The sequence below is a fragment of the Excalfactoria chinensis genome, chromosome 3 (assembly GCF_039878825.1).
Source record: "Excalfactoria chinensis isolate bCotChi1 chromosome 3, bCotChi1.hap2, whole genome shotgun sequence".
NCBI lineage: Eukaryota > Metazoa > Chordata > Aves > Galliformes > Phasianidae > Excalfactoria > Excalfactoria chinensis.
Genome location: NC_092827.1, coordinates 94826512 through 94849987, shown reverse-complemented (window position 1 = coordinate 94849987; position 23476 = coordinate 94826512). Strand labels below are relative to the sequence as shown.

Sequence of the window (23476 nt, the reverse complement as noted above, 5' to 3'; positions counted from 1 at the left end):
TGACTTACCTCTTTGATTCTTTTCCAGACAGATTTTACTATTTGTAAGAAAAAACTTAAAGTGCAGAGACAAAGAATGACAGAGAACTTCTAACTACTGAAAGGTTATCTCCATATACATGCACTTCATTCCTTAGAGGAAAACCTTACAGAACACAAAGTGAATAAGTAATAATAATATATATATAAGAAAAAAGAAAAGGAATAAATAAATAAATATTAGCTATGTTAACCACAGCTCCCTTTTTTTCTTTAATAGCCTTTTCTCATTCCACGTCTTGGTCTTCATCCTGTGCCTTGTTGCTTCAGTACTGCCTAGACAAATAACTGCTGCAATTCTTTGCACGCTTCCCAGAGGGGACTGCATTTCAGAAAGCCAACTTTATCTCGATGTCTCAACTCAACAGAGTAATATCTCCTTTGAAGAGACTTGTCTGATGGATTGAGGCCTAGAAATCAGCTGTAAGGGAGCATAAATTAACCTCTTGACATGACATTCAAAAAAGGAAGTGTGCTTGGATGGAAATTTTAACAACTACCTGAACATAATTTGTTAAAGTCATTGTCAAGAAGAGATAATAAGTAAGCAGTTATGTGGTTCCAGTAATAAGGTACTGAGCGTTTAAAATGTTATGATAGATGTTTCATGCATTTTAATGGACACAAAGGCAAGATGTGCTAGATACAGCATAAGTGTTCTTAATATAGGAAACTGCTCATCAGTGGCATGCACTAGGTAGATGCTTTTAACACTATTAGCTTTTCAGTAAAGTACACTGAAAAATGAATTACTGTTCTTATAACATTAATGAAGAGTAATATCATAGCTAAATGCTTGCTAGACTTCTTCATCAAGGTTAAACTTATGCAATGATGACTGCAGAGAAGAGAAGCAATGATAAAATAACCCATATTTTCCAAACAGTCACACAACTAAAGCTAATATATACTTACATGATATTTTCTGCAGGTGAAAAAAAGAACTGGCCATCAAAATGCCACAGATGGTAGAGAAACTGAGACCTGAAAACTCTGATTTACCCAGATAGGCAGAAAACTGTACTTTCGCATTATAGCATTACACATGAAAAGGAAAAGGCTTGCTGCACATGCACTTTTTATCACTTTCTGTAATCAGACCTCACAGATCTTAATGTTGATAGAGTAAAATGATTGCTTACCGTGGATTTCTGTCAGACTTCCAGCAGTAGTAATGTATCAGAATCAATTTAAGTTAAATTTCTATTTGGTAACTACTTTTTTCTTTGAACAGGAGGTAGTCAGATCTTCCCTATGCAGCTCTGTTCTTTTAATCAATCAAACTGAGAAATAAAATCTGATCTGACTTCCACTGCAGTAAGTAGCACTTTTAATACCTCACTGTTCTATTCATAATACTAATTAGTGAAAGAAACAAATTTGGCAATTCACCTTACTGTAACCTAGATCTACTGCAATGCTCAACAATTGTGTTAGCGCTAACCAAACAACCCATTCAAATCTAATTCCTTCTAATTATAGTAGATTATCTTTTCTTTATCTCTTACCTGCATCTCTAATGCATTCATTTTGTTCAAAAAAACCACCACCCAAACAGTCATTTGATAAATTCTTCCCAACTACGTACTACAGCTACGAACATGTGAAGAAGAGTAGTGTCTACCTGCAGAGAGATGGCAATTTGTTTGGTTTTCCTTGAAATGTACAGGAGATGAGCACTGCAGAATTGATTCATAAAGGCATTCCATTTGGATAAAAAGCCCTAAGCCTATTACTAATATACTTAATTGATTTGTGAACTAAAATATTAATGATTTTTGCATATTTTTAAGCAGTTTTGTTTGGAAAAAAATCTCCAAGAATTCCTAATCTTATAACACAAAGACAGCGGTATTTGTCCACAGAATAGTAATTCGTAAGCATATTCAAATGTTTTTCACAAAGGTGTTAATAAATGAGCATCACAACAGTATTATTCTTCTGAAAGAGTTCTAAGCAACAAAGTGAAAAATGAATAAAGGTATTTCTACGTGAAATCTGATAGCATTTCCAATCTACATTTAAAGTCAGAAGCTTCATCAACTGTGCAGTGCTGAGTTATGCTTATTTTGCCTTAATACTGAATACTAACAATGACTGTCTTATAAAAGAGCTGAAGACCAAAATTTCCTGCTGGAAAGCTCTTAGCATTAAGTTAAAAAAAAAAACAAAAAACAAAAAAAAAAAAAACAGTCACAATGTTAGGCACGTATGAAGCAAAATTCCTCAGTGGTTTATCCTAATTATTTGACTGCTTTTAACTGCTAATAGCCTGGAATATGTATATATATTTTCCCCCTTTTTCTTTTCTAGAATCTACTTTTCTTTTATAATAATAAATATTGTAAACTGTAAATAATAATTTACAAATATTTGCTTGTGTTGTTCACTGCCATCTGTGGGACAATAGTTTAAGTTTTTACAGAATCTGATTACAAAGTTTAGAGAGATGGAATGCAACTCTTCCTTTCACTAACTGTTCTTCCATTAAATGCGGTTAAGGACACAATATTGACTTTGCCAGAAGAGACCAGAAGTCCAGCTACACTTTCTGTAGTACCACACTTTCAATAGTGGCTAAGAAAAGCTTGGCCACTGAATTGCCACTGTATAGTAATTACTAGCTGAATTGTTACAGATTCTAGTGACTAACATCTCATACATTTCTTGAGCTATATTAGCTGCCCTACCACAAGACGTTTTTATGTATTTCAATTTCATATTAATTTCTTGATATTTTTTTCATAGCGGCTTTGTCATATTTTTATAAAAAATACATTTTTCCTAGCTAGTTTAGGCTTCTCAGTGTACACAATTCAATCTATACTTGGAAATCTCCTTGTTACACTACTCTGCATTTTTCTCATCTGAGTTTCTCATGTGAAACAGAAACCGAAAAAGCGCCTAACATTCAAGACATGCACAATGACTGCACAGTAGCCTGAAACTGCTTTCTTGTCTGGTCTTACCTCCTTTTGCTGTAGTTACTAATATCCTTTGGGACTTCTGGTCAGTTCTGAGCACTGGGCTGTTTTACAAATGCCATTTACAGTGACTGCACGATTTCATCAGCCCAGTGCTAACAGAACCCATTCTAACCATTAAGGTTACCTTTTCTAGAATTACTTTGTATATACTAACATTGAATTCTACCTACTGTATATACTAACATTGTATTCTACCTACTGTTTTACTATCCAGTCATTCAGAATTCTGAAACCCTTCAGAAAACGCTTATGTGCAGATCTTTTAATATTATTGTTTACTTGTCTAATCACATCTACAAACAGGATAATAGAATCATAGAATGGCTTGGGTTGGAAGGAACCTTTATAATCACCTAGTTAGAACCCCCTGCTATAGGCAGGGACACCTCCCTCCAGACCAGGTTGCTTGAGCTTTCCTCCTCTTTGCCCAATCATTTACACACTAGTAGAGATTCTTGTGGGACCATGAATAGTAGAGCTTTACTGTGAGCTGACTGCCACCACAGACATATATTTATTAACACATGTCTGACATTACATGAGCCTTTACATATTCTTCTCCAGAAGAAAAAAAGGACACAGTTTAGTGATTGCTCTTGGTAGGCTTATGGTTGAACTTGGAGATACTGAAGTTCTTTTCCAAGCTAAGTGATTCTATGATTCTATAATAGCAACAGTACTCCTGAAGAGAACATCATTGTTCACTATGCCTCTGAGAATGGATTATAATACACACCTTCTGTCATGACAAAAAAAACTGGGAGGTTACTTTAAATCACCAATCCTGAAATGTGATTAAGTTTTCTTCCTTCCATATGCTGCATAAGAAATTATTGGAAGTAGAATAAAAGAAATTTAGGACCTGCTATTCATTAAAAGCTTGCTTTCCAATGATTCCTCCAATAAGAATGGTGGAAAGGTTGAGTTTACTGCTGAAAAGTCTTTCTATGAAAGGTCTGATAGGACTGGTATGAAAGATGACTCCTTTCATATAAATCTGGATTTATTAATTCTACGATACCTATTAATATAGATCTCACACATCCCAAAGATTGCTTTGTATCAGCTGGTAAAATGGTCTGTTATATGCTTGAAGCATTTTGCTTTCCTATTCATCTTTCAGGGGTTCCCTTGTCATACTCTCTTGTTCCCCATTCCCCTTTTAAGGGTTCAGGTGCAAGTTTCAGAGGGAGCAACTTAAGTGAATTCCAGATCACGCCTTTGGGTTCTGCTGATTATATTATGGCAGCATGTTAATGTTCAAAGGGCCAACTGAAATATATCCACACCACAGTCCTGGCTCATGTAGCCCTACATACACACTAAATTGGGAATTATTTCTATTCGGCCTTGTAAAATCAAATGGTACGCTGAAATATCACAACTGGAAAGAACGATACTATCTAGAAAAATCTTAAGGTTTCTGAAAACATTCATGTGCTAGAGCTAAAAAGGAAATCTGAATCTCATCTCTAATTAGTTTTTTTACCTTGTAATTAGAGTGAGTCTCCATATTCTAGTAATATTCAAATTCACATAAATAGCCTTGTCTTTTGTCTTTTATTGCTGACTTATTATACTGTTTTGAGCTACTACAGAGCACATAACTATGCTTTAAGAAATGTTATATATTTCAATTACTGAGGATCCTTTTAAATTTACCATATATTTAAAGTGCCCAAGCCAGAATGTAGGTCTTAATGGGAGAGAAAGCAGATAGATAAGAGAATGAAGAAAGAAAAATAATAATAATAAAAAAGCATACACATGAAAAGGAAAACACCTGTTTTCTAGCAAAGGAACCTGAATTTTATTGCCTGTCTGCTAGATGACCAACAGCAATTTCCACTTTTCCTACCTATGAAAAAGCAAACACAGATGAAGATTTTCTAGGCAGCATGGACATAAGCTATATTGCTGTCCTTCATGTAGACTGGAAGCACAATCTGCTTACAGGTGAGCAGAAAAAGCCACTGCTTTACTCCAAAAGTGAACAAAAAGATCATGGGAAGAGGGGACTGGCTCTATTATTGTATCTCCAGGATGTAAACCATAACTGGCTTAAATTGTATGGCAACTTCACCCTGAATTTACAGAGAACAAGGAATCAATATTCTCTCCTAACAGGCTTCTATGCCTGACTGCATAAACTATGGGCTGCCCCATAACTGTTCTACTCCACTTCATTGTGGTTTTACAGGCAACTCTGTTTCCAGTTTTTTTCCCTGGTCGAGTTGTTTTCAGCCTTAGTTCAGGCAGAGTGATGAAAACATACAAACGGGATGGGATTAGTAGACATTCAGCTTGAGGAACTAAATACTACACTAAGACTGACTCTAAGTGAAGACATATTCTTCCTTTTCATGTCCTCTAATCTGCAAAGCACTGTTGTGCCCCAAACAGAGGAGAATACCTGACTGAACTCAGAATGAAAGTGCTCTATTGATTTGCTGCACATCTTCTCTGGTAAAGATCTTTTACATATTTTAGCAGGCTGCCAATAATACTGAATGATGAACAAAGATCAAAACCATCCGATAAAATTTGAAGGCACAGTGTAAGTAAGCAGACCAATTACAAAATTGTATTTTAAAGGCAGCTACGATATTGCATAATTTAAATGATCTTCTATTGCCAAAGACAACAAGAAAGGAGGAAATTACATATTCCTGTCATTCTTGTCACCAGAGATTGAGAAGTTAATGAATGGAATTTTACCAGTGATTTCTTGATGGAAGTAGAATTTGCAATACCCACAAGAGTACAGCTGAAGTCTCTGGACTTTGCTACCAAAAGCATTTTTCCAAGCATTACCTTTCAGAAAGATGTAGGGCGTTCATTTAAAGACCGTGCACTTCTCCAAACCTATGTGCAGCCTGAAAGCATGCTGCACTTAAACACTGTCATTGGCTTTTTAACATGTAATTCTCCTGCTCATTGTGGATAACCTAACATAGCTCCTTGACATGCTTTGTTTCTGTAGGATGTCTTTGCAAGAAACAAGTGCAGGAACAGAAGGTACATATTCCGGAATAACTTAATCATATGGAGTTTGTGCATCTGCAGAATACTGAAAAGATGGTACAAATGGAAGAAACAAGAGAGGACTGCAGAGAAAAAAACAGAAATGAGATAAAGTGAGAAAATAAATTAATTAATAAATAAAAATAAAAGAGAGAAAAAAAAATAGAGGACATGAAGAATGGATAGTTACTTTGTAGGCAGAAGGAGGAGTGCAAACAAACTCAATATGTAAAGGGGAACTTTACCATAGAGAAAGGTCTCAAAGCTCAGGAAACTGCTCTTAATTTGGAGAGGCAGACACCCACGTAGCAAAGCAATTTGGTACTTTCCCTGGAGTGTGCATGTATGCTGCCAAAGTACTCACTGCTCCATTTGCCGATATTCTGCCATTCTTTGTCTTTTCTAACAGACCTGCATTTGAGCATAAGTGGAAGTTCATGGGATTACTCCCATAGCCTACAGAAGAAAAGCTGTGTAGCAGTGAACTGGTACTGCAGTTGCCCTGCATTATGCGCCATTACTTGAACAATCTTTCAGCATCCAATAGGAAAAAAAAAAAAGCTACTACAGTTCTTTTTCCATATTGGAAATTATTTTCATAATTTCTGATCCAGAAATTAGAATCAGTCCTTTATCACTAAACATTTAACATTAATCACTATATCAATTAATATAAATCCCATGGCCGTGCTCTGCTGGCTCACAGAGACAGAGGTAATATATTTTTCAGAAATAATAGCAATGCAGAAAAATCTACAAGAGATGGTTATTCTTGTGAAAAATGTGCACAGTGCATAAAAAATGGAAGCCTCAAGAGTTACAGGTGTCCAGAAATTTTCAGCTGATCCAGTTTAGGAAGCATTAGAACTGGAAAAATGAGACATTAAAGTTAAATCAAGATTGTAGGTCTTAACATAACTGCAGTGAATATATGGTCATATAGCACACTTGCATTTGCTCACTAGTAATTCAAAATCTGATATGCGTGTCATGTAAATCTCACAGGATGAAATTCTGTTTCTAAAAACATACTAGGAAAAAAAAATTGATTTAGAACATCTGAATTCACTGCTCTTTTAATTGCATACTGTAAAGCATAAATCGTAATGGAAACAACGTTACCCTGAATCCACGTGAAACTGAGAGTCATTTATGAAGGATCAAGATCTACAAGCTGTATTCAAACAAAATATCAAATGATTTCAATGGCATTCTGAGTACATAGTGAAATATGAGTTGGATTTGATCTTAAAATAGCACAGGCGAAAATGGAGAAAAGTGAGCATTTTGTTAGGTGTAATAAAGTTCAGTTAAGATTTGAATATATAAATAGTCATTGAATACCTAAATAAGCATTGCATTATGCAACGTTTGTCTCTCAAAGTTGAATAGAACCTACTTCTCTCTCAACAAAGGAGAAATTCATGGTCTTTCAAGCATTTCTCTGTAGGTAGTTTTTAAGGATTAGCTCATTAGTTTTGTATACAAGAGCCGTACAGTAATCAATTTAGAGTTATTTGTACAGAACACCTACAGCCAAGCAATCCTACATGAGAAGGATTTGTGTTATTTGAACCAACATCACTCTCTGTCTTACATATAAATGAATGTTTGAAAACAAAACCTGAAACAATAGTAGCCAGTTTTGTACAGGTGTTTTCCTTCTGATGTTGGTCTTAACACTGACATAAACGTACATGCAGTTTAAGAGGTCTGTTTATTCTATTTGTTTTCAGACTTGAACGTCTGAAGAACACGCTGACATGATTTAAGGGTGAACAAAATCAACATTTCAGGAATGGTATTTTCTATGTGACATGAGAAGGAATTTTGAGTGTTTCCAGGATTTATAAAGATATCATTCTTTTAATGTAGCACCAAATAAAGAAGTTTGATTGTATTATGCTATTCGGTTCCTCAAAGCTGTCATGGTATGAACAATCTCTGTAATATTTTTAAACCGACCCAAGCTTAGGAGTAACTTATTATTAACATTCTGAACTTTAAAAAAAATGTCTATTTCACATAAGGAAGACCACAAAATGCCACCTCTTCTGCAACACATGACATTAGCTAAAGGTGAAGTCATGGCAAAGCATAGAACAAATTGCTACCACAATCTGAGCTCTGACCAGCCAACGCTGCTGCTCACTCAATCTGCAGTGAGCAAGAGATAGGTTTCAGGCTACACTCGAGGGAGAAAATAAGGTGCAACACCTACTCACAAGCTATGCATATTACTGTAGGAAACAAGGCACTTACATTCTTTATCTTCCTGTCTCGGTCAAAATACTAGTTTTTGAGTGATTTTTTAGGCCTTTTCTTCAAATTCAAACCAGAAAATTCCATTCTGATCGTAGCTGTATGTTTACTAGTGTAGTTATAACAAATGGCATTTCATTCCCACCAGTGAAATTACATCAAGATTTCTAAGCAACAGAAAGGCAAAAATCTGAAAACAGCTTCCCTAAATGTGAGAAACAGGTTTATTTCTATCAACAAAAAGCAGGACTGATCCACATCCACTTCTCGGTGGACTGAAAGCCACAGAGTTTGAATTATTGAATTATTGTGGATTATAACAAAATAAGAGACTCAAGTACTGGATAATGTTGCTTTAAAACAAATTGTGTGGTCCACTGAAATCCAATACATTGTCCAATAAGAAAGCATCTCCTAAGGACTGCTGAGGGCAATGCTTCTTCATAATAAAATTAAAGCACAGAAACTGCTTACAAAATGTTACCTATTTGTCAAAAAGCTACAGCAAATGCTGATAAGAGAGTATTGCAGTACTTACCATGACAGGTACCGAAAGCTCACAGAAATCTGTGCAGTACACGAGCAAGAAATGGAGATGGAACTAACCATGAAAGTTCATTTCTAATAAGAAAAAAAACTATAAGCGAACTGTAAAGAAAGGTAGTTTGTGAGTATTTGATACCAAGGTAATTTTGTACAGAGGATCTGCTGCTTTTGTACAAGACCAAGAAGATTTCATAACTGCTAATTCAATGCAGTAAACATATCACTGCTTTTTGCAGTCCCCTAATGGGATGCTTATTACTTACTCTGTATTTTCAGGACACCAACATCTACTGATCTACTGACTTACTGTGTTGTGACTCTACCAGCGTTTTTTTTCCTTGTTATGCCTTTTCAAAACAATTCTCTGATGTTATCAAGGAATTTAAGAAACAAGAATTATTGCTTTTGCTATAGAAGAAAAAATAATAATTTAGTAGCAGCAGGCCAACTCATTATGTCTTTGTTTAAAAAGCTGTTTGCTTTATAACTAGGATTTTTCTTCTAACTGGACCTCGATCCAGAGAAAAATAATTGTCCTACAACTGACACCAACATAATGTTTTCATGATCTTAGTGGACATTAATGGACATATTCAAGTTTGTAACTGAACAGTTTAAAGGAATCATGTTTTTTAACCTTTATACAACAAAGTTATCTTTATGCCTTAGTCATGCAAACATTTACTGTATTGAAAAGTCTGTCTGGATTTAAGCATGGTACAGATTAAAAACCTGCCCCAAGAGAAATTTTCTTTTTAATCCAATTTAACGCAACCCTTATTTTAATTTGAGAACTATAAAGCTATTAGGGGAAGTTATTTTGATGACTTTTGGGAAACTATTTATGCTATAAATTCTAACTGTGAAGTTTATTGTTTAGTTTTGTTTTCATTTGCATCAAGCCAATCTTTGGCCTGCAAAAACCTTTCGGGAAGGGAAAGAAAAAACAACCCCAAACTCAAATCTACCATACTTACTATCAATACTTTTGTTGACACCATTCAGGAATTCCATAGACTCAAAATAAAATCACAGTCCTTTTTCTCCTTTCAGAACATAGCCTCTTAATCCAAATAATATCAGAGAAGTTAAAATTTAGTCCATTCATCTGGCAATTGTTTCCCTCTGTTTCATAAACATGCATATCACAGAGAAAAAATGTTCAATTTAAAGTTTCTTACATGATTAGAGTGTAAAAAATCATCATAGAAATGCAGTTATTCTCAGACTTAATCATGTCCTTACTGTAATATATTGTGCTCTCAAAAAGCAATGGCTTAGCAAAACCAATCGTTTCACAAGCAGCCAGTTAATACAGTTAATTGTCTAGGAAGATTATGAAATCAAAATTCTCACACTGTGTACAATTATGTTCTAACATTCTCATCTTAGGTTGGAGGTAACATGTCAAGAGAACTAGAAGGAGGACCAGAAGGAAAAGATATGAGAGCTTATCAGAAATGTTAGAAATTTGATAAGATACTGTCAATAAAACAGCCTGGATAGGAGAATAGAGTGCTACAGTTAGATACTGTGCCATATATGTAGAATTTACTGTGCATAATTACAGCACAGGAAGGACAAAAAATGCACACTTGAGCATATGATGACTTTTTACACATCGATAATTAATCATCACATTTCATTAATAAATTATCAAGCACTTGCAAACTGTCCACAATCACTTTCATCTAGTTTGCATATTTTATAATGGTGGAATAACATTTTAAAAAGTTTGAATAGGCACTTACTGGAATTACAGTTAATCCTGATACAGTCTAGATGGGGAAGAATAGATGAAAAATGAAAATTTATCCTTCAAGGTAATAGCTGCAGACATCCAATAAAATCACAGTCCACCCTTCCGGGGACAGACACATGCAAAAATGGCCACTCCATATCATCAGTCTTTACATACTGTTATAACCCAGATATACTGCGATAAATCTTTATAAATAGAAACGACAAATAGGGTAAAAATGGCCAATTTCAAACAAAGCTACATGGTGACAAATCTAAGTGAAAAAAAAAAATTCGGATTAAATGTCAAAGATGCTTAATTGAGGCAGGCTGCAACCTTTTCCCCATCTGTGAAAGAACAGGTAATTTCTCTCAGTGCAATTAGAAAGTGCTCCGTCACAATGGGTCATAGAGCAAGCCGGGCCTCAGTCAGACACCTTGGACTGCTCTTGTATAGTATACCTCAAAGGCTGATCTACAACTGAATAGAGAACTGAAAAGCCAATCTCCCAGGCCTACAAGTAGGGCTTTGCACATCTTTATCTTTTGTAAGTATAGAATTAGTAAGTGGCAAGTTACTGTGTTTAAAGCTCCTTAGGGAGAAAATGATCAGGTCTGCAAACTGATAATTGGAGAACACTGTTCTCAGACTATTTCCTTAAAAAATAATAATAACAGAAGAGTACAAAAGAGGGTGAGAAGGTGGGAAGGGCAGGAAGAAATTATATTATTAATGCATAGATTTCTTCAGTTATTTAAGCAGGCAAAAATTGAGAGAAGTGGGTTAATTTTACATATAGAGAAAATGACCTAACCTATACTGTGCTGGTTGTCTTAATTATCACATTAAAAAAAATAAAAAATAAAAACAAATATCTACACCAGCCTACTTGGTTTGTACACCTACTCCCACTTTATACCTTTGAGGAACAGCTACACCATTAAACCTAGATTTTGTTGCCATATAGCTGAGTTTGCCATGTGTCGTCAACCGCATCAGAAAAGTGGTCGCAAACAGCCAAGGAGCAGCCGCCGCACACCCCCTGGTACAGAAGCCACCGCCGCCGCTCCGCTCGCCGCAGGAGCCCGGCACGACACTAGGGGGAGCTGCGGGAGAAGAGGACACGGGGACACCGCTGTCCCGCGCAGCCAGCGGTATTGGCTTGAGAAGCCGAAGGGGAGGTGAGACTTTGCACGCTTTCTGGGAATCGCCTTATTGGGATTACTTAATGGTGGGGTTATAGCTACGCTCCTCTTTATAAAGATCATTCCACACAACGTGGCTGACTTCACCAAACGTGCATTTTCCTAAACGTACTCCTTCAGATCCTGACTTGCATCTGTAAGCACTGCAAAATCACTTTAATTTTATTATTATTCGTATTGTTGTTATCACTAATTAACTAACCTGATATTTTATACATCATATTTCAAACCACAAAGCCATTTTTTGGGTTTGTTTGGTTTTTTTTCCTTTGTTTTTCTTCTGTAAAAGGGTTTGTGCCTCCTGTGTTCACATGGCTGTTTGCTGAGGGCCGCAGTCTTTGGGCATTGAAGGGTTGTGTTATCGTTCGATACTACAGAAATACCACCACAGAATCGTTTAAAAAAGAGAAGATGGGTTTACTATAGATTGGACAGCTAAAAAAAGGAGACCAAGCAATCCATCAGTGGAAATCATACTTAAATGAAACATTTTCAGCATTAAAACTAGACATTCTATGATATTAGTATTTTAGTTGGTGGATATAAAACTGAACTGATCTACATACATGTTGTTTCTGCTTATCTATTTAAATAGTGGAACTGATACAATGGTGAAATTGAAGAGGGAGACCAATCTTTCACAATGAAGAAAAGTACTTTAGCCTAAAAGAACCACTGATGAACTAGTCTTCTCTTTTTAGAACACACAGTAGTACAAAAATACTGTGATGGAGTATGTTAAGACTAAATAAGGAACACAAAAATGCAAAAAATAATAAAAAAAAGGACATGTATTTGTGTGTGTGTGTGTGCATATGCAAATGTTGCACTGACGTGTTTATATATTGCTTCAGTTTACTTTGGATGTTAAAACAGGCTGTTTCATAAATGTTTGCAAGCAAAAAGAAAAATGCAAAGAAAATGCTAATTTCTTGGAGGAAGAGTTTGTTACCTAGGTTGACCGTAAGTTTAACTCGTCCTGCATCCAACTCCAACCGGAGGGTATCGGCAGACTCCCTGGAAGTTGTTGCCATTAAAATGCCATAAGCTCGCTGAGACCTGAACCGTAAAGAAACATCTTCTGCCTCTGTGTGCATCACAACAGGGAGCTGTATTTTCATAAACATACTTCCATCATAGCTTAATATCGTTGCCTCTGAAAACATAAGATAGAAAATCAGTTATTAAAGAAGTTAATGTGTTATTTGTTGGTATTGCTCAAACAGAAGATGGTAAGCATATATCCACTCAGCACGACATGGAAAAATTATATATTAAAATTGTTACTGAGAAGCATAAACAACAACAGTGAAAAACTCAATGTCTTTCTTTATGCGGGATATTTTGGTGCTTGCAAAAGAAGCAGAATTACTCTTTTAACAAACAGATGGGTAAAATCACCTGCAAATAAATGCTTGCCAGACAGGGCCCGTACTATGCAATATACATCAAAGCTTGTAAAAACTAGCCAGGTAAACAGCTTCTTAAAAGGTTGTGTCTGACTGTCATCCCCCTAGATAAATGCTTTATGTGTAAACCTCTTGGGATTGCTACCACCAGTTATGATTAACATCCAGTCAGCAAAACGAAGCCTTAAGGAATTAGGATGGAGGAGGTGAACATCATACATGGTTTGCTTAAGAGCAGGCTGCTTCACAATCGCGATGGCTGAGGTCTGAGCGACTCAAAAATGTGTGTACAGACATGGAGACAGCCTCAACCTGAGGAGCGAGACTGGACTTGGCATATTGAGGGTAGGATTTAAAAACCCCTAAGACAAGCAAGTAACTGTCAGCTTCAGACATTGCAGAAAGTGCTCCCAGCGAGTGTCGTGGGCACAGAGCAGTCATGGCTTGTTAGGCCCCAGAGCAACCAGCCACAAGTCATCTTCTCCCAGCCCCCGTGCTGGTAGCAAGATAGGGAGCAGAAACAACACTGCTACTCACATGGAGCATGGCAGTTCCTAGAAAGCAAAGTCTGTAACTTCTTTAGAAAAGTAAAGCAGGATGATCAAGTGCTGCAGCCCGTCCCCCAACAGAGCCTTTGGAATTGGCTGTCAGGCTCACAGATGGAGATGTGTTGTAGTGGAAGTGGCAGCAAGTGTGCAACTTTCCTTGCTCAGAGCCAGTCAGCAGCCACGCAAGTCATAGAATCATGGAATCACAAGGTTAGAAAGGACCTACAAGATCATCCGGTCCAACCGTCCTTCACAAGCCACTAAACCATATCTTGTAGCTCCTCATCTCACACCTCTCAAACACTGCCAGGGATGGCAACTCCACCACCTCCCTGGGCAGCCATTCCAGTGCCTGACCACTCTCTGAGAGAAAAAGATTTTCAGCAAGCCCAGAAGTACCATAAACCAACAGCCATTATGTATGCCTAAAACCAGTACCTGAATGACAAAATACACTTATCTGAATGCAACCTGTCTTACACATATCTAATTGCTTGTTTACCATTACTTTGCTAGAGACCTTTTAGCTTCCTCCATACATCTCCTACATTCTTTAACCCATCCGAAAACTCTTAGGCTTAGAAACTGGTGAAGTGACAGATACGGTATGATACAACCACCTACGGCTCCAGGTGTGCTATTTTGGAGATACTAATTTTCACTGCTGAGTCTGCCACAAGATCTTCAACAAATAATTTACCTTCTGTGTACCTTAACTTCACTCAGTAAAAATAAGATACCTATCTACAGCAAAGGTGTACTGTGGTCCTATACAAAATAATGTCTCAGACACTACTGCTTATTATGTTTAATCAATATAATAATTAAAATAATGTAAGAAATATTTTGCTTTATGTAGCATCAATACTTAAGACACTATAGTTTGCCGAAATAGTTTACATCATTTTATACTGCCTCTTAAAATAAGGGCTGTTGGTACTATTCTTGATTCTCATAATCTCAGCAAAATCAGATTAATGTTATAGGTTGAATATCATTCAAAAACACAAGAGAACTTTGCTATTATATTATTTTCTGATAATAGAAAAGAAAGTCATCAGAATCAACCACTTGCTGTTTTTCCTCTAATTATTTAGTCTTTTAGAGAATGATACAAAAAGGAAAGAAGAAACTGTTTTAATTTAATCACAGATGACCTGTGAGTTTAAAATCATGGAGAACAGACATGATGTGATTAGATACTCAATCCTCCTAAACCTTGCTATGCCAGCTATTTTGGAAACAGATGTTCCAAGAACAAACCAAGGAGACTGAACACAAGATCAGATGACTTAAAAGATCCGGGGCAACCAGGAAACGCCTTTGTATCAACTAGCTGCTTTCAGAATGGGGAGCTTTGAGTTACAGGCCTTCTAAGATATAAAGTTATCACAGCAAAACCCACAAAAAACTATTAGGAAGATGAAATTTCATCCATCAAGGATGATGATGGATCAGCGAAGATCAGTGATACTACATATCTGTAAAATAGAAAAAATAATAATGTTTAGTTCACTTACTTTGCTTCAGTCTTTTCTGCTAAGACTGACCCTCAGAAATCCCAGACCCTGAAGACAAGAGAGAGAGAGAGTCTAGGGAAAGAAGGACTTGCCCTTGCTAGAGGAGGATCTGGTCAGGGATTGCCTAGGAGAACTCGATGCACACAAATTCACAGGCTCCAATAGAATGCACCCACAGGTGCTGAGGAAGATGGCAGAAGAGATTATCAAGCTGCTGTCTATCATCTTAGATGGGTCATGGAGAACAGAGAGGTGCCTGAGGACTGCACAATAGCTAATATCACTCCAGTCTTACAAAAGGGCAAGGAGGAGGACCCAGAAAACTACAGGCCAGTCAGCTTCACCTCTGTCCTTAGAAAGGTGATGGAACAGCTTATTCTGGATGTTATCACCAAGTAAGTGGAAGACAAGGAATCAATATGGATTAACAAAAAACAAATCATGCTTGACCAATCTGGTAGCCTTCTGTGCTATCATTACCAGCTGGGTAGATGAGAGGAGACTTGCATTTCGACTTCAGCAAGGTGTTTGACACTGTCTCCCATAACTTCCTTACAAGTAAGCTTAGGAGCTGAGGGATAGATGAGTGGAGAGTGAGGTGAACTGAGAACTGGCTGCCTGGCAGAGCTCAGAGGGTACTGATTAATGGCACATAGTCCAGGTGGAGGTCTGTAGCTACTGACGTTCATCAGGGGTTGGTAATATGTCTGGTCTCCTTCAACATCTTCAGCAATCTGGATGGATTGCACCCTCAGCGAGTTTCCTGATTATTCAAAACTGGGAAGAGTGGGTGACACACCAGAAGGCTGTGCTGCCATTCACTGAGCAGGTCGAGGGTGGTGATCCTCCTACTCTACTCTGTCCTGGTAAGAGCACATCTGGAGTACAGTGTCTGGTCTTTCTAGTTCAAGAAAGACAGGGAACTTCTAGAGAGAATCCAGCAGAGGGCAACAAAGATGATTGATTAGGGGCCTGGAGCATCTCCCTTGAAAGGAAACGCTGAGAGACCAGGGAGTGTTCAGCCTGGAGAAGAGACTTGACTGAGCGGGGATCTTATCAGTGCTTATTAATACAGAGTGGGTGGGATTCAAGTGGATGTGACAAGGCTATTTTCAGTGGTGCCAAGCGACAGAACAAGGGGCAATGGGCAGTTCCATATGAACATGAGGGAAAAAAATTCTGAAGGCTGAAGAGCACTGGAACAGGTTGTTCCATATAGTTTCAATATAAAACAAAATATTCTTGTTTTGAATCTTCTCTTATATCAAGAGCTTTTGTTTTAGTTGTTTAACACAACTGTTTCCATCCTGCAGTACTTCAGCTGCGCAGAATGGATTGTTAATTTGCAAGGCCTGTTCAATAAGATGATGATGATCTGAATGTGTGGATGCAATAAGTATTACACTAGCTATGTAAACCTCATGGGTACATTTCATCTACAAATTTGTATTCCTTTTTGCCCAACTTGCTTTGGACAGACTACTTCCTATAGCATTGTACGCTTCATCTTTCCTTGAGCTCTACACTGCTAGCTCATCTCATGTAAAGACTGACAGTCTTTTGCCCTCTTGTTTAGCTTCATCTAGTTATTAAATGCTAACAGAACATAATTCTAGCTCAGAATGTGCTATGAGCTGTTTTTATCTCTTGAAAGAGTCAAAGCCTCAACATCAAGGAATAGTAATTTTACTATCATGTCAGTATTGGAAGTATGACACTGAAGAGGAAAAATATTTAGAAAATCTTATTGAACTTTAATAACAGCAAATTTGCTGCCCAGTTTCTGGGCAGCAAATACATACGTGCCACTGTATCCACTTTCTTCTTATTCACAAGAAATGAAGAGCAACATATAATTTACAGACCGATAAAAAAATATTTTATGCATTCTTTCTTTAATATATTTATAAACCTGATGTTAGAAATCTTTCCTACTTCTGTGCTAAAAAAAATAGAAGGATTCTCCTCTCTTATTTTTTCCTTCAGTTTCTTGCTTTCCCATCCTCAGTAATGCCCTGAAATATTTACTGGGAGAAATAACTTTGTGAATAGATATAATCTTTCAATTCATCGTCTGTTTGAAGTGTAAGAAGTACGGACCAGGAGTTTGAATTTCAGAGTATTTGCTCTTAAGCTTTACAGTCAAATCTGCATTGCTTTTAATACAATGAAGAGATGCTTACTGCAAATATATTAATAAATAAAACAAGATCTTGTTTCCTTTGGACCTCTAGAGTCCTAAGACAGAACAATTTAGTTTTTCCCACTTTCTCAGATTCAACGTGTCTGAAAATGCAAAGGCTGTTGTAGTCCACACAGCCATTTTCAAAGCAGGCAATAAGTGATAGAAGTTACAGTCCAGAGCCACACCAGGAAGTCTGGGAACAACCTGGAACATCACTAATCAACCATTCAGCTGTGTTCTCTGACCCTCTTTTATTTACCTGGAAAGTTACAGCAACAAAATCCTGTCCTGAAAACAATTTCAATCCAATACGTTCTGTGAGCATATTCAAATCTATCAGTGGCTACTGATGCAAACTTTTTTGTTGTTGTTTTGTTGTTGTTTGCTTGTTTTCTTTTATTCACTTGCATACTCAACCCTCAGCTACTGTTAGTGTGTTATCTATCACAGCTACTTTAGTCCATCTGGGCCCGATGCTTGAGCCTTAGGAAAATCAACAGAGGGAACCTTTCCATCGATCTGACAGAAATGATACCTGATATACTGTTAATTCCTCAATAACCTCTAAACAAAAGGGGAAATAATTCATCCAAATTTCTACAGTGGTATTATTTCAGGATTGAGGTCCTAAGCTGCACAATAAAGGTGCTAGATGTTAAACATACCAGACTAGAGTTAGTCCGAATCAGACAGAACCACTACCATGACATTATGAAGACAACAAATGCTTCTTTATAATAATAATCTATCAACATATCATCTGTGTTGTTTTGTTTTGTTTTTAAATTCTAAACATCCCTGGACAGAGCAACGGAATGAAAGAGATTTAGTTAATTTATATGCATGGATTATATGTATTTAATGTGTATGCAGGTATTCCGCATGCACAATATGTACATGTACACAGACACTAATTTAAATATATTTTCTCCTCAAAATTGTCACTTGGGTATATCTATGAAGACATATCTTTTCCTCAACACTGATGAATTTACTCTTATACACCGTTCCTAGCTGTCCTGTCAAAAACACACACTTACAAAAGGCAGCCACATATTGTAGTCCATAATGGAAATAAGATAGGAAGCTAAATTATATTGCTCTGACAGCTGCCTGTCCATCTGCCTTAGTTTCCATAATCTACTAAGGCCAATCTAGAGATTATACACTTGTTTACTACAAATCTCACATAACATCAAGAATAACTTGTAACAGGATAAATATATATACATATATGTATATGTATGTGTATATATATATATACACACACATATACAGGCATTGCATACAAAAATATTCATTTTATGTATGCAGAAATTTGAAATTTGGGATTTGCACACCAAAATAATTTCAGATATTGCATTATATGGGATACATCTGCATATCAATGTTTGTACTCCCATTTTGGGTAAGCCAGTACAAAAAAATAAATGGCTATGTACTAAATGGTTAATTACATACTACAGTTTACTGCAGATACATTAATGATATAACCTATAGTTTCCCAGTTTTTAATTTCTAATACTTTATTCTAAAAATGTCCTTTCACGTAGAACTGTATTGTTGAAATGAACAATATTCCTATTTGGCTTGAATTAGTTTGAACAATCATCATTGTGTTATTTACATCACAAATACAATAGGTTATCAGTTATTGCACATGGGTAGCAGTCATAATAACTTTGTGTGGTAGGATGCCAGCACATCGCTTTCACAATCCCAAAAGCTATAATCGCATTAACTCATAACCACTTGGGATACAAATATTTCTGGAACGAGATCTCCTTTCAGTGTGGTTTCCTCTGGAAGCCCAAGAAGTGCAGGAAATGATCACATATTGTCTGAACTACCACACAAGATTTCTTTTGGACACAAACCAAACACTGTTGCAGAGAAGCCAATTATACCTTTCTAATATCACCATTCCCACCAGGGGAATGTGCTGGGAAATCAAACTTTATCTTGGAAGGTGTCTGAAAATATAATACGGGAAATAAAAGAGACTAAAAGATTTTTACATTAAGAAAACCTTACATTAAAATTTTACATTATCACCTCTCAAATACAGTTACAGGAAATTGCTACAACGTCCTTTGCAGATCTGCATGCTATTTTGTTGCTCTTGTTGTTCGTTTCTTTTTCAAATGCATCCTAGCTCTCCAGTTGAAAAGATTCAAGCCCTATTTTTACTTCTGCCATATGTAATAACAGAATTTTGCCACAGGGTGGTACACCAGACATGTTTAACTGAAGGCTTTTGTAATCCATCAGACAGCTCGGTTATGCCCTCTGCCAGCTTTACTCCACCAGTAAAGCAACCATCTGGAGATATCAAAATCACTGGCCAAGAGCCAAGGTCTTATATATTCGAAAAACAAGAATAAGACAACACTGAGAACCTACTTGCAAACGCTAATAGTGTGATGGTATTAATTCTATGTAAATGCATGCATGTAGTTACATACAACTGGAGGTGGAAGAAAAGCTAAGCAAGTTGTAACGTGAGACTTTATAAAAATAAATCTTCTGTCTTTCAAATATTTCTTATTTCAACTGGAATATAAATAAACACCAAAAAGTATTAACTATACATTTCTATTCTTCTGCTTGTATTAAATCTTTTATTAGCACACTCTATATCTTTCATTACAGATTTTTTTCCTATAAGCTATCAGACCTCAGCTTCTGTCTTCCTTTCCATTATCTGCCTTTCCAGTTAAATAAATGAGGTCTATCAACTTTACATTTACCTTTTCTACTAAATTAAGCGAATGAAGATGAGCAGAAACAGTTTCCTTGGGAACTAGGAACTTCAGAAAAATGTCAAGTAAGAAATATAGATTTCTGTACCGATTCTTTTGCTTTGATTCACAGCTGAAGTTCTGGTTATGAATTTAAGAGATACTGTGGAATTTAAAAATAAATTTAATTACACTGTGGTATTGATGTAAAGGAGCAGAGAACAAGACCTCGGTTTGGAACAGGAATGTGCATTTAGTAATGAAATAATAACTGAAATTACTTCTGCAAGGCTTTTCATAACTCATCAATGCACGATGAAAAAAAGGAGAGACAATTTCCAAGAGACATTTAGCAGTCACCAACTCTCCGTCAAGGTCAACCAGTACCTACATAACTGAAAGTCACTTAAGGTCTATCCTGCAGTGTTACTTCTTTCAGTCTAGAGCAGGGCTCTGTCTCCATCATATGAAGTCAAAGAGACTTCTGCCTCATAAGAACTAATGCTAATTTACCATTTTAATAATTGTGTGTGCATTAAAGTGGAAACACAGTCATCTCCAGAAACTTACCTCTTTCACAAGATCTGCCAAGGTACCCTGTCCCAGAGCAATCACAAACGTATCTGTTCCACCCATCCCTGCATACACCATTGTTTTTACAGGGATTGCTAAGGCATGGCTTTGCAGTTTCTCTTGAGCATGAGGGTTTTACTCCAGCTGTACTTTGAATTTCAGCCATCTGTCGAATATCTTTGCTTTGACCATCAATAAATAAATCTCTAATGCAGCCAACGTATCCATAATTGAGAAGTGCTGTCCACACCTCTGTTGGGAAGACCAGGCCTGCTTTATTTTCTGGTAAGCCTCCAAGATACAAGTCATCATCCAAGTCAAGGATTTCACTTTCCCCTGGGGCAGTATATGGTGTACGTAACGTGTTCACAGATATGGTCCCTGAGAAGAAATGAAAACAAAATCTTAAGATTTTTAAGACATTTAAAGCTTTTGGTACTGGTGTTATGTATATAGGTATATATAAGTTTTCTATACAGCTACACAATAATAAATACATATTTATGGCATGACTGCATGCTCATGTCACAGAAAAGCCAAAGTCTCCTTACCAATCTTGCGGGGGCAGAAGGAATGAGTTTCAGAGTTATTTGCAGATACACCCTGCTTGTGCAACAAAAAAACTCCTCACAGGCGATTCAGAGCACTGAGGTTGAGGTTTCATTGATAGGTTGCAACCTGAGAGGCAAATCTACCTTTGGTTTGAATCCAAAGACACTGCATTTTTAAAGGGAACTTTGAGAAAGACTTTTTATTTTTTTTTCTCCATTAAGTGCAGGAGAAAAATACTCATCAGCTGCCAGGCAGGCAATCATTAAGAAAATAGCTATGTGCTCCTAGAGGGAAAAAATCAATGCCTCTGACACTTACCTCAAAATGCTTGCATGATACAAAGAGAGGGAGAGTGGAAGTATATAGAATCTGAGGAAATCAGAAATATCGTTTCTAAGTTAAAAAATAAATTAAAAAGGGTAAAATAAAATCCTGTTTCTACAAAGAGCCTGAACAAAGTTGAGGTTTTCTTACGTGTAAGATAATGAAAAAGCAAATAATCAACTGCAAAGGTCCTCTGTAAAGAATCTGTATTTTCAAAAATAATAAGAGTATCCAATTTTTACAACTGGAATATGCAGAAACCCCAGTTTAGCACATGGAATCAGATAACACACTTTTTATATATTAAGCAAAATCAGTTGAAAAATGAATCCTTATGCAGATCTTCACATAAGTGAAGCCCCCTCACAACTCTGTAGCAGCACAGAAGCAAGCAATATATAAACCAAAACACTATATATGCTATCATGTGAACACAATGAACCAGTCACATCGTGTAACTCTTATCCACTGTATGCACTTTAAGTGTTAATGATATGACACTTAAGAGTCGCATTTCCCACAATGTATTGATCATACATACATACATAAAAATTACACAATCAATCCTTTCCACAGTTAATATTATAGAGATTTCAGTGATAACAGTGATAATCAAATATGCCTTCACTGTGGTATGTGTGGTGCACAAAAATAATACAAACTTTTCAGAGCATAAATCCTAAAATGAGAGTTTTAAGCAAATAGAGAGGTCTAACAAGATGACCATTCTCTAAAATGGATACAATTTTAAAATCTGGCTTCTATTCCAGCAATGGAGTCCTGTGGGAGCTATATATTTTACTTCTTCTTTTGTTGGTTTGACAGTCTGCCTTCAAGAACATGGTCAGAATGAATACCTAAACAGTTTGGACATTTAGTTAAACCTCTTGGGACAGAACTCTCTTGTGGCCTGACTGCCACATGAGGCTTGTGATGTATAGATTTTAGAAGGGCTGGATACTGATACTACTGCCATCTCCCCAGTATCCAAAGGGATTGAAAAAGAGAAAACAAATGTTTGCACAGCTATTTTTGCATTTTTATATGCATGTTTGAAGAATGTTTGAGTATGTTCTCAGTTTTCCCTTTTATGCACTGTCATAATCGCAAAGTGAAATTTCAGCCTTAGCTGTAAAAAGCAAGCATGTTGAACCACAGTTCTGTGGTTTTGTCCTTTTTTTCATCCCCCTAGACCTCCACTTTTTAAAATCTCTAAGACTATTTTGTTATGTTAAATATTTTTAGTGTGGCTCAGATTCTTAAAGCAGGGTGCAGCATGCCTATAGAATAGATCATCCCTCCTTTAAAAAAGTTAAAGATATTCACAATATTTCTCACTGCTACTGCTCTGCTTGCTTTCACCTGTTGCTGCTCAGGCAAATTTAGGACCAAGTACTTTAAACCTACGTTCGCACATCACTTGAATCCACACAAATTTAGTGAGCTGAAGAACCCCAAAGATGTACAACCTCCAACCACAAGCGTAAGCAAATTGCATAGTGCTCTTTTCTACTGGGTGACTACACCAGTGTTTTCAAGCTGTCCATGATGCTAGAAGATACCTTGGGCTCCACTGCTATTAAAATCAAACTTCATCTTGATGTATTCCAGTAAACAGTAAGAGAAAAGCAAATCTCAGATAATGTAGCTGAGGTTCAAAACGTGATTTGAACAATAAAGGTTCTCAGAAAAAAGGTTCCTAAAATGTAGGTTACTGCTGCATTCTGGTGACTGTAAATTACAGTTAAGCAGGAAAACTTTGTTGTGTATCTTATAAGGATTGCCCTAGAGAAAGCTCATGTTGTATTCTGAATGGATAGC

At 36.6% G+C, this 23476-nt stretch overlaps 1 protein-coding gene across 36 annotated transcripts in view; it reads right to left on the bottom strand.

The window, feature by feature from the left end:
- NRXN1 (neurexin 1) overlaps positions 1-23476 on the bottom strand; it is a 611800-nt gene that overhangs the window by 357023 nt on the left and 231301 nt on the right. For 28 of the 36 annotated variants that reach the window (XM_072331056.1, XM_072331055.1, XM_072331060.1 and 25 more), the window contains 3 exons: positions 20777-21160; positions 12756-12959; positions 10609-10635 (listed from right to left, as the gene is read on the bottom strand). In XM_072331056.1, the coding sequence (XP_072187157.1) occupies positions 10609-10635; positions 12756-12959; positions 20777-21160 (615 nt within the window). The remainder of the gene's footprint in view (positions 1-10608; positions 10636-12755; positions 12960-20776; positions 21161-23476) is intronic. The other 8 variants (XM_072331065.1, XM_072331076.1, XM_072331087.1 and 5 more) reach the window with 1 other exon arrangement.